General features: G+C 39.0%; 1 protein-coding gene across 1 annotated transcript in view; it reads left to right on the plus strand.

Moving 5' to 3' along the window:
- col20a1 (collagen type XX alpha 1 chain) overlaps positions 1-12,869 on the plus strand; it is a 69,873-nt gene that overhangs the window by 1,985 nt on the left and 55,019 nt on the right. Inside the window, exons 2-3 of the mRNA XM_066702658.1 lie at positions 5,211-5,306; positions 10,307-10,411. Of these exons, the coding sequence (XP_066558755.1) occupies positions 5,234-5,306; positions 10,307-10,411 (178 nt within the window). The 5' untranslated portion in view covers positions 5,211-5,233. The remainder of the gene's footprint in view (positions 1-5,210; positions 5,307-10,306; positions 10,412-12,869) is intronic.

Raw genomic sequence — 12,869 nt, forward strand, 5'->3', positions numbered from 1 at the left:
TACAAAAAAGATTAAAATCAGCTAGCGGCTACGTTACAAACGAACTGCTGTTCAGCACCAAGGTGAAAAATTTGATAGTTATAGTAACTGAAGTGACACAATCCTCAGTCAGAGAAGAATTGTGAAGCTGGTGAAAACTCGAGAGCCTCCACTGTGCCAGTCGCTTCTGTAACTTACAGAAATTATAGACCAATCAGTCTCTTACTTGTAAAATGTTGGAAAAAATGATCAGACAGAAAATAGAGGATCATCTTAATGAAATCCATATTCTTGGAGATAGTCAACATGGGTTTAGTTGAGGCTAATCGTGTCTTACTAATTTATTAGAATTTTTTGAACATGCAACTGCAGCTGTAGATCATGTGAAAGCAGATATGATATACTTAGGCAATGTAAGTAGATGGATAGATGGTAGATGGATGGTTAATGTATAGGAAACAGGGTGTCGATTAGAGGAGTTGCTTCTAACTGGAGTGAGGTTGTTAGTGGAGTTCCACATGGATCAGTACTAGGGCCTTTGCTTTTTCTAATCTATATTAATGATCTAGACTCTGGGATAGTTAGCAAACTTGTCAAATTTGCAGATGATACTAAAATAGGTGGCTCAGCAGATACAATCTTGGCAGCACAGGCTATTCAAAGGGACTTAGATAATATTCAGTTGTGGGCCGACACCTGGCAGATGAAATTGAATGTGGAAAAGTGCAAGGTAATACTTGCAGGTAATAAAAATGTCCACTATAATTACACTATGGGAGGAATAGAACTAAATGAAGTAACGCATGAGAAAGACCTAGGAGTCTATGTGGACTCCTCACTTTCTCCATCCAAACAATGTGGGAAGCAATAAAAAAGAAAAACAGAATGCTAGGGTATATTGTAGAATTTAAAACAAGGGCAGTAATGTTCAGACTGTACAACGCACTAGTTAGAGCTCATCTGGAATACTGTGTACAGTTCTGGGCTCCACACTTCAAGAAAGATATCGTTGCTCTAGAGGCAGTTCAGAGGAGAGCAACCAGACTTATTCCAGGTCTGAAGGGAATGTCCTACTGAGAGACTGAGGGAACTGAACCTTTTTACCCTGGAACAGAGGAGACTATGTGGGGACTTGATCCAAGTCTACAAAAACATCAAACCAGAGGAGCTTTTCCAGCAGGGACACACGCACCCGGGGACACAAATGGAAATTGGGCTTCAAGGCATTCAAGACGGAAAACAGGAGACACTTCTTCACACAGAGAGTCCTCACAATCTGGAACAAACTCCCCAGTGCTGTGGTTGGAGCTGAAAGTTTGGGAACATTTAAAAACAGACTGGATAGGATCTTTGGATCACTTTGTTATTAATGGTCACCAAACGAGCACAATGGGTCGAATGACCTCCTCTCGTTTGTAAACTTTCTTATGTTCTTCTTAACTGATTCGCAAAACTGCGACTTCGCACATGCGTGCGGGTCCATAGCGGGGAAGAATTAACGTGCTCCCCACGTGCATGTTTAGAAAGTCACTGAAGAAAAAAAATGGAATCTGGAATACTGAAGAGAATTGGAAGAAGCTGACAAAGTTGTCTCATGTCAGGGCATTCATTTCCACAAAAAATATTTTTTATTCAATGAAATATACCCCCCAAGTTCAAAGTTCTCTCTCTTATGGGGGGTCCTGGACCCCCCCCCAACCCCCCCTCAATTCGAACACTGAAGCCAACTAGATACTCCAGAGATGTTCTCAGAAGAGCAGAAGGCATCAGAGTGGAAGAGACTTGGAGAAAGAGATTAATTAATTAATTAATTAAACATTTTTAATATATTAAATACATTATTTTTGGTTGTTAGTCGTTTAGGTAGGTTTTAGTTATTAATTTAGTGTGTTATGTTTATGTGTTTAGTTTTGTATAATTTAGACAGTTAATACTTTAGAGACTTTGATTTTTAAGTAATTGTTGTTAAGGTAGAGTTTGATATTTCATTAAATAGTGCTATAGAAAACAAGTCTACAACCCAATTTAAGGTAAATAAAACGTATCTGAAAAAAATTGCTATTCTGTTCATCTATAGAAACTACAGACGATTATGATCTATGATTATCTTGCTGAATCTGACCTTTTTGTCATTAACTAATACAATTATTATTATTTTATTTTTTGCAGGACAGAGTGTTAAATAGTGGTTAATAGGTTACAGTGTACAGGATTAATTATTATTAATAGGCAGTGTGTCCCTTCAGAGCAAGAGAAAGAAAGACAGGGAAAGAAAGACTCCAACGATTGGCAGATGTAGGCAGAGATTGAAAAAGCAAAACATCTTTTTTGTATTTTAAACAAATTGAAAAGCTGTTGGTGAAAAGATGGTGGAAACTAAAGCAGAGAGGGCAAGAAGCTTTGAATAAAAGATGCAGGCAGGAAGAGATAGACGAACAGGATAGTAATATGCAGTTCAGAATGCCATAGGGAAGTTGCTGGATAGATGATCAAGATAAATATTGCAAAGAAAATTGCTTTGAAATCCCATGTACAGAAACAGCATGCTGAACAAAAAGATACAACATGCAAGATTTTTTGAAATGCATATAATTGGGAAGTCTAAACACCCAATTTACAGACATGCCAACTATGTCTGACCTTCAGACAGGAAATGGAATTGACTCTGGAAGAGTGCTGCAATCAAGGAAGACGTGCAACAATCTGATTTCATTGCTACTGAAATGAAGAACAAAATAGCTAAACAGGTGATGCTTATTGATAAGTGTACAAGGGTCAGCCATCAGTCAGTGTCAATGTTGTGCATCACATGTTAATTTGATGAGAAACCAGCTACATTTTTAATTGTTAGAACTGGAAAACACTTGTTCAATGGCAATCCCTCAAGATTTTCATATATGCACCACTTTCCTGATCTTTTACCATGGATGGAGCATCTACAATGATTGGCTGATTGGGGTTTCAACAAAACTTAAACAAGCAGCATTATACTTTTTTTTGATGGAACTGTTCTAATCACAATCTGGAGCTTGCTGGGGAGGAAACAGTAAAAGAGATAGCTAGAAGAAGTGAACGGCCTCACAAACCCACCGTGGAATGCTTTTAATAAGTGGCATTGACTTAAGACTTAAAGATTCTTAAGTAATTATTCTTCAGTTCAGTCAGTAATATTTAAAACAATTAGTGCAGAGAGCCAGGTAGAGGATCAGAAAGTTAAATCCACAATTCCATTTTACCCCAAAGCTAACACTGATTAGCTTCACTTAGATCCAATCTCAATCAGTTATGGCACATGCTCAATGGCCAGCATAATGGTATATCCCATGTCTTTTAGACTTGTAGGCATTTTGGTCCTAATAAATTGGGTTGACAGAAGACAATGCGTAGAGTAGAAATCTTTACTGAAGATCAGACCATTCTCTTTCCCCCCAAGGAAGACTTTATTTTATAGCACTGTCTTTGGCACATCGTTTCTGCGATCAGTGAGACATCTGTTTGGAATGAGATAATGAAGCACTTCTTTTTGCTCGTGGAATTTGCCTCTGATTCAGGCTGCCTGCTCGTAAGCTGACAGGGCTCTCAGGATGGCAAGCATAGACACGAAACAGCTTCCCAGTCACCTCCCCACTCTGAGAAGACTGTAGCCAGCAGCCCTGAGAGACAGAGATGTTACATTGCTGCAGACCAGGGGGCTGCCCTAGTTCTTTAATTGCACATCCACCTTTAGATATTGAACAACAGCACACTTGTGTATAATTCAGACACACCCCAAAACCATCTATATTTAAATTATTTAGCAGAGGACGAGTCATATCGGGCAACTGGGTAGGAGCAATCCCTATCGGAGAGTCAATAAAAGTCAACAAGACTCTTAAGCATTAGTTGTCATCTGTTGTCATGCCTACTCCTTAAAATGTAAGAGAAAATCAAACATCAGACTCTTCACTGAATTCAAGTCTATCCCTTTATCTCTTTCCCTGCTTGCACATAACCATTGTTTTGTATTCCTTTACCCTCGTGTCCATTTGCATATGATAAAAAAATAATTTTAAACATAACAAAAAACTTGCAATTGTGTAAAATGGCCATGCAAGACTAATTCAATATTTATAAATGATAATATGACCTTGGTTTTAGTGTGATTCTCTGTAGAGGTTTATCATGAAGTGGAATATTAAGTGATTTATTTTCCTTACTCGAAAACCAACTTAAGGTTCCCCAGCCCAATATGAGCCCACTTTGGGAATGTGAAGTCTGATCATTGACACTTGAAGAAATGAGGACAAGATCAGGAAATGTTTCATTTTGAAAGGTGAAGATGTCGCTTCTTGTTGCATGCTCTACAGCTATAGCACTCTGACTACAAACAGGTGTTCCATGACATCCCCCTCTGCAGCTTGTTATTAACTTTAATGTCTCTGCTAATGGCACAGATTAGTGGAATTGCTCTTGTGTTTTTATGATGCCTTTAGTCTTTGATCTCCTCGCATACTCAGCCCAGTTGTTTCAAAGTGCCATTTTTTTCTGCTGCTTGAAATTTCTCAGGGTTTTCATTTTGAGGAGTAATCAAGAGTTAAGTGGAGTGCTGTTTACCTGATTATATACATCCAGATCAGGAAACATGTAAAACAGGGTCTACTAAAATATTGATGCTGATAAATAATCAAATCACATTCCTGCTGTATGGATGGGCAAATTGTTCAAACTCACTGTTGAAAATTCCCATTTTACTGGTTCACTGGTAACATCAGAGTTTAGGATGAAATCTAATCAAACAAACATAATTATATTTAATATGTAATCTGATTTCTGACTTTAATTTAATTTAATTTGCTTAATGTTGTTTAATTTTAATTTCTGAATGAGAATTGCTTAACAGGAGAATGACCCTTCTAGACAAGGTATATAGGTGCTCAACTGCTTCATTAATTTTCTGCTCATCTTTCCACAGTACAAATCCACTATTTTGGGTTTCTTTGTTGGCAGATGTCTTATGCACTGGTTTAAAAGCTGAGGGTGACTGGTTTACATCCCATGTTGTAATATCTGTATCTTATAAGATTTATTTTCTTTGCTTCTCAAAAATACAGCTGTGAATAGAATAGCAATCTCAAAATGTTATTAAACTTAGCAACATTGTTTATCTTAGGTCAGATGACGCTAAATGTTACTTAAAAAGATTGCCGTTCAGTAAAGATCCTACTTATCTCTTCCTCTTTTCTTGCACACAGGCTATTAAGAGTCCACCTCCAAAATGGCTCCCTGCAGCTTCATCCTGGTCACCTGCTTAACCACAGTATTTCTTGCCACTGAAATCAAATGCCAAGGTAATTTTGTTTACATATCATTTGGGAGAATATTTTCCACAAATAACAGACTCTATATAATCAGTGTCTTTGGGTTAGTTTATGTATGTCTTTTGATTTTACTTGAGACCTCAAGTATCAAATTAAAATAATATTAAATACAAATAAATTATTTGTCAAGATCCCCTAATGATTTAATATGATTTGGATTCTTTCCAAAGTTGGCATTCTGGATTTATGCAATTTTATATGATTTATAAATGTAAACATGTGCCTGTCATTTTGCAAGCTATAGCCTACAACTTTTTCTTAATGAAAGTACTGAATATGTCATAGAAACCTTTATATTTCAGTATACCTAAAGTGCACAAGATTCCTATTCAGTTATTTGGAAATACTGAAAAGTAAACTAATGCTCTTTATATTATGTTTATAGGTTCATAATAACCTTTTTATTCATGTGAAATAGATTAAACAAAATTATTTGTGCTGTGAATGAGCTTGTGCTTTATGGAGCTTTAACAAGACAAATCTGTAGCTCTTTGGGTTTTTCTTACGATAATGTGTATTAGAATTAAATACGCAATATAGAAAAAGCGAGGGACTGGGACTGAACTCACTAGTACCTTCTGCTGAAACTCAAGTTTAGGCCTCTTTATTTTCCTAAGATCAAAACAATCCAGGTGTCATAAACATCTTTCAGATTGCGAAAATGTAGTGCAGGGCATAATAATCCATGAATATGGCCCCAAGTTACTTTTTTGTGTGTGTGCTTACTCATTTAATTGTCTTTTATCAAGACATTTTGTATAGCTGTATTTACACTACATTGAGATACATGTCAAAAATAAAGGGTGCCAGGCTCCTCTTAGTCTGAACATGCCTGTGAGTCTAGGTCAGGACATCACAGGTTTGTGCAGTTCATTGCGAAATCAAGTTTAGGCAAGGTCAATGTGTACCCATTAAAATGAAATCATACACATCAGCCCTCAAATTCAAATGTGTAGATCTCAGACAATGAAAGCTGTAATCTGTTTGATTATTTGAGCATTAAGACATGTCAGAACTCTATAGAATTCTTACTCTTTAACTGGTCCTTCTTTTATCACTGCAATCCAACATTTATATTCAGTACAAATGTGTATTACATTTAGGATCCATTCTTTCTTTTTGGTTGAATTGTGTGGCAAATTGACAGTTGAAGGTTTGAGTGAGACCAGAAAACACATTGCTGTTGTCCCTTTAGATACATTTCAAACCAGAACTCACAAGAAAATGGGGCTTAGAGACCACCACTGTTCCAGTAAGAGCTAGAACATATCGCATTCATACCAATAGCTCACTAACATTTCCAAATAATGTCAAGAGATTAACTGCAGAAGGTGAAATAAAAGTATTTAAATTAGATTTAGATGGCTCTGGTGTTTTTGAGTCACAAGGTTAGGTTTCACTGCTTGACCACTTCCTTTAGATTTTTTTAATGTACAGCATTAAAAGGTGGGGAGAAGGTTTGTTCTAATGTAATATTCTAGGGCTGTCCAAGGTGGTGTTATCTGGCCATCTGTGAACATTCTGGTTTTTAGATGTAACCATAAGTTGCCATCCACATGTGAGGGGAGAAATTAGACCCCAAAAGATGTCTTTGTTGAATACAATATGCATGTTGTCCTCAGCCATATAACACTCAAACTCAAAATTTGCTGACACAATAGACTTCTTGTAGTTGTGTGTAGTTTTGTGGAAGACAGTATTACCATATCTTTGGAATGACAGTAGTAAAATAAAAATACATTGAACTATAGAAGAACATGTTATCAATTTTATAGTCTAGGCTAATGCTAGACTTCCTGCCTCCCTGATTACACACATTACCTTCAGGCATGATCAGTATCGCATCTTTTTGATTACTTTTTGATGGCTAATGATCTCTGACCACACACCGTGATTGATAAAGCTAGGGATTTTTGAAGGCATATGTCTACATTACATCAGATGCTTTGTATAATTCCCTCACTTTTTGACATTCTTCCAATTGGAAATGAAAAATATTTCCATTTATGTAGGCAAGATCAGTTCTTCTCTCAGTTTGCTGAAAGCCACAATTAACTCTGTTTACTCTGGGATTTGTGGAAAGTATCAAACTGTTTATATGTCACTGCATGGCAGGTTCATGCCAGCAGCTATACTACCTTCAAGACTGATCTCCAAAACAAAGCAACACTAGATCATGAGACTTCTAGGGAAAATAAGAATGGGGCTTGAAGTTGTGTTGGTGGACCACATTGATGGCAAAGTACTGTGAAGGGGCAGTATGCTGAGAAGGTGCTTTTTTTGGGATCAGACATATTTGAGATACTATAGTATAATCTTCATCAAACTGGTCTCAAATGCTTTCCCAGCTTAAGCATGGAGTTCCCAGGGGGCAGCACACAGTTAATTGACTCGGTACTGCCAGGGTTGGTAAGAGTTGACTGAGCAGTTTGCACTCAGTCTCAGGTTCTTGCAAGTTTAGATGGTTGGCATTGAATCTTTTGGTTGGTGTAATGTTACGCCTGTGGGCATTCTAGGCTTGCTGTAGGATGAATGGCATATGGCTTTGACAACACATATTTTGGAGGGAAAGTGTTGCTTTGTCTCATCCCACCTTATGAAGCACGTAGTTGTAGTGGTGGGATTAGTTTCCAAATTTCCAAATGGCAGATTCCAAATTTGATGAATAAGGAGGAAGATATTTGGACATACCAAATATTAAATAAATACATACATGCATAAATATAAGATGCAATGGAGGAACTAGTTTTCTTTCATTTTCTGCCAGTGAACAATTAAAACAGACTACTGTAAGCTCTACTGTAGGACAGTTCCTAGAACATTTGGAGTAAAGTGATTGAAGTGTCCATTAATGGAAGACACAGCACTTCATTCATAATTCTTCCTATGCACCACTCAGTCAGCGTGACGTTATGTCTTACTTTTCGCTAACCTTTTATGAAATGCACTTCCTGTATGGTCCTCCCATGCTTATAAATATACCAGAGAACAAAAGATGATCTTGAAGAGACTTCCAGCTGTCCTAGTGCTGTAAATGATAACAGCTGTTTGGAGATTTCTAACATGAAAGGACAAATTGTTAGGCCTGGTCACAAGGAGCAGTAACTGGAAATAGTGCAAATGAGCTTTGAACAAGGATAGAATTGAGTGTTTTGGGGGATAACAAGATTTTCCACTCCCAGAGCTTTATCTTCTGAATTTAAAAAATGTCTCAAAAGACTTTGATTTATTATTTATATTTTATTCAATTTTTGACATCAGTTTCTGGGATGTATTGTCCCTTTCAGGTCTTTACACTTAATATTGCATGTTAGACATAGTGACGTATTTTAACTTTATCGTAAAAACCGTGCTTTGTACATCAATGTATGGAATGTTCCCACAGACAGTAATAGTGTACACCAAAGGGCAGCTCAATGTGACCGCCATACATGAGGGCAATTTGTTGGAAAGTATACTCCCTATTGTCCCATTTGTAAATGTCATTGCTCCATTATTTTTCAGGCAAATTAGCTTGACAAGCACCATAACCTCTTTGAACTTTTACCTGCTAACACACTCATAGACTATATTTAAAAGTGCATGGATGCCATCCTGCCCTGCATGTATGCTGTCTTGTGCCTTGTGTCTGCAAGGTTAGATTCACTTCAACCCTGTACTAGATTAAGCAGTTGTTGATTTTGCGCAATTTGGACTACATTTTGGCAGTTTTCCCATCTTTTAATTATGGTTTGTTTTGCCTTGCCATGGTTTTCTGTGCTTTGTATCATGGTTTAATATACCTACCTACACTTTACCATGATTTCACTTTGCTCTCCTACACTTTCCTATGGTTGTACTATGGTATATTACTGTAAACATTTATACGTTCTGTTACATAAATTATCTACAATTTATCCCAATGCCAGGCATTAGTACATTTGAGCATAAATGTCCTTGGGCATACATTTCACTCCTTGTGAGAGAAATGTAACTGATATTAAGTCAATAGTTGTCTGGGCTTCCAGTGGCCTTGGCAATGGTCAGTATTGTAGCCATTGTTGCCTAATAGAGAACAATTAAACATCCTATAGCTGTAATCTCTTGTAAACTGTTGTCAACTGGCAAATGTCATGTTAGTGGCATAAAGATGTGGTAAATAGACAGTGTTCAACCAGTGTTATTGTTCCAGACTAATTCTAATGAGAAACAGAACATTGGACATGGGTGTAGCCTGATTCCAAGCATGAATACCAAGCATGAGAATAAATATTTGGGCAATAGTTCTCCTTGCAAGAATGCCTGCCTGTGATTAGTGTGGGCCAGGGAGATGAGAGGTAAAAAAACAGATGGTACAAGACAGTGCTTGCTCCGGAGGGAGGGCTGTGCCTCGTCTGCCACATGTTGTTAATTACACTTCTCCACACCGTGCTCAGCACTCGCAGCTGTTTCACGGCCTATCTGCGGCGCACACTCCATCAGAGCCAGCTGCTCGGAGTCTCTCAGCTCAGACAACTGCCAGGCCATCTCTCACTGAGAGACAATAATCCATCCATCTACACAACCTGCCCCCAGGCCTCTCTGATTCTACATTTACTGTTGATGCAAGCCTACCTCATAAACTGTCCACACATTTATGTATGTATGCATTTATGTATGTAGCTTATCTATCTATCTAAACTGATCCTAGTTGTGAAAAAAATGTTCTTTGAGTCAGAATCTTCATGTAAAAAAGTAGGTTGTTTGGTGAATATTGGAAATAGTTGAATATTAACAATATATTTTTTTAAACATAACCCATATCTCTGTCTGTTAGAAGAATACATGATTGAAAAGAGAACTAACAATTGGTTACACAAAGGGTTTCATTAATGAAGTAAACAAATATAATGTATAGGAGTATATGAGAAATATCTGTCTTGTATCTGTGTCTTTAGTCTTTATATTGATTATCATTTTTCTTTATTTTTTTTATTTGTGTTCTCTTCCAGGAAAGCTCAAACTGACGGTGCTGTCTGAAGACCGGCTACAGATGAAATGGAAGGAGGCCGAGGGGCCCGTTCAAGGGTATAAGGTCCGAGTCAAGCCTATATCAGGTAAGGAATTAATTTAATTTAGTCCAACGTTGCACTCACATGTGTTATTATGTGTACATTGCATCCATCAGTCAACCAAAATCTCTCTGGAACCATATGAAGCAACTGAGAATGCACTACCATTTCCAATGATGAAATACACAAACATATATCTAATAATAAAAACAAACGGGTTCCATTCAATGTCCGTGATCTCTAATCAAAGTCATACTTCCATAAGCAAAGTCCAGTACTGTAATCCTTCTTGTTCTCATGTCTCTCAGTCAGCTCTCCTCACTGCCTCTCCATAGAAAGCAGATCTCATGGTTTTATTGAGGAGGGGAGCCAGTAATTGAGCTCCCTAGAAAATGCCCCCAGCTAGGTCCGGGGAGTGGCAGAGCCTCACGGGGTGGTCTCTCATCGTGCTGAGCGTCCCTGAATCACAAATTATAAGTAGTGGGTAAATGTCATCTCTGCCATAACTTTACAGTAACTACATAACTATACATTAGCTAACATCTGCTATATGCATTATATATACTACACTGCTCAATAAAAAGAAGGGACATCGAATCTCAATGCACGAAATATATTAAAGATCAAAATCTTTACTGTACATTGTTTAATTCATTGAGAACAAAATGACGTAACAATGGTCAATGGAAACCAAAATCACCAACCGATTGAGGGCTGGATTCAAACTCACACGGAAAATCAAAGTAAGCAGCTGAAATCACAGGCTGTTCCAACTTGCGTGAATTTCATCACGGCAACTCATAATGTGCCTCAGTAGTGTGTATGGCCCCCATGTGCCTGTATGCACTCCCAACAACATCTGGGCATGCTCCTGATGAGACGGCGGATGGTGTCCTAGGGGATCTTCTCCCAGACTTGGATCAGGGCATCAGTGAGCTCCTGGACAGTCTGTGGCACTACTTGGCGGCGTCGGATGCACTGATACATAACGTCCCAAAGGTTCTCAATTGGATTCAGGTCTGTGGAACGTGAGGGCCAGTCAATGGCATCAGTGCCTTTGTCATCCAGGAACTGCCTACACACTCTGGCCACATGAGGCCGGGCATTGTCCTGCACCAGGAGGAACCCAGGGCCCACTGCACCTGTGTAAGGTCTGACTGTGGGTCTGAGGATTTTTCCCAGTCCCTAACAGCAGTCAGGGTACCCTTGGCTAGCACATGAAGGTCTGTGCGACCCTCCAAGGATATGCCTCCCCAGACCATCACTGACCCGCCGCCAAACCGGTCATGCTGGATGATGTTGCAGGCAGCATAACGTTCAGCACGGCATCTCCAGATTCTTTCACGTCTGTCACATGTGCTTAGTGTGAACCTGCTCTCATCTGTGAAGAGAACAGGGCGCCAATGGCGGACCTGCCAATTCTGGTGTTCTCTGGCGAATGCCAATCGAGTTGCATGGTGCTGGGCTGTGAGCACAGGTCCCACTAGAGGATGTCGGGCCCTCATGCCACCCTCATGGAGTCTGTTTCTGATAGTTTGGTCAGAAACATGCACACCAGTAGCCCACTGGAGGTCATTTTGTAGGGCTCTGGCAGTGCGCCTCCTGTTCCTCCTCGCACAAAGGAGCAGATACCGGTCCTGCTGCTGGGTTGATGCCCTTCTATGGCCCTGTCCAGCTCTCCTCTTGTAATGGCCCATCTCTTGGTATCTCCTCCATGCTCTTGAGACTGTACTGGGAGACACAGGAAACCTTCTTGCGACAGCACGTATGGATGTGCCATCCTGGAGGAGCTGGACTACCTGTGCAACCTGAATGGGCTGCAAGTACCGCCTCATGCTACCAGTAAAGGACACTAGCAAAATGCAAAACTAGAGAAGAATCAGTCAGGAAGGATAACGAGAGAGCAATTGTCTGTGGCTACCACTTTCAAAACTATTCCCTTTTTGGGGGTTGTCTTGCTGTTGCCTCTCCAGTGTACCTGTTGTCACTTTCATTTGCACCAAAACTGGTTACATTGATTCACAATCGCTTAGGCTTCCTAACTGGACAGATTTATATCCCTGAAGTTTAATTGTGATTATACTGTGATGATTACGTGTTCCCTTAATTTTTTTGAGCACTGTATATACAGTACTACAGGTGCTTTAAAATTGCAAACAGTAATACAGTAATTCAGCAAGCACAGCACAACATGTTAAACCCCCATTTGTAATTGATAGTGCAAAAGATACAATCTTAGCAACCCCTTGTGAAATAACTGTCAGGCAGTCATCTTGTAACTTATGACCCAATAACCCATTTGACCACTTGGTAGCAAATGAGCAGCAACACCAGAATGTGAAATGCCTCCTAGTGGCACACAGTGATTGATTGGAAGGGAATCAAGGATCAGTTTTTCATTAACATTTAGGGAGCAATGTATAGCAGGGCTTATCAAAAGGATGTATAAAATCAGCCACTTATGGTTACAGGATTCAACCCTTTACCTTTACCCACAAATAGT

The sequence above is a fragment of the Amia ocellicauda genome, chromosome 4 (assembly GCF_036373705.1).
Source record: "Amia ocellicauda isolate fAmiCal2 chromosome 4, fAmiCal2.hap1, whole genome shotgun sequence".
Taxonomy (NCBI): domain Eukaryota; kingdom Metazoa; phylum Chordata; class Actinopteri; order Amiiformes; family Amiidae; genus Amia; species Amia ocellicauda.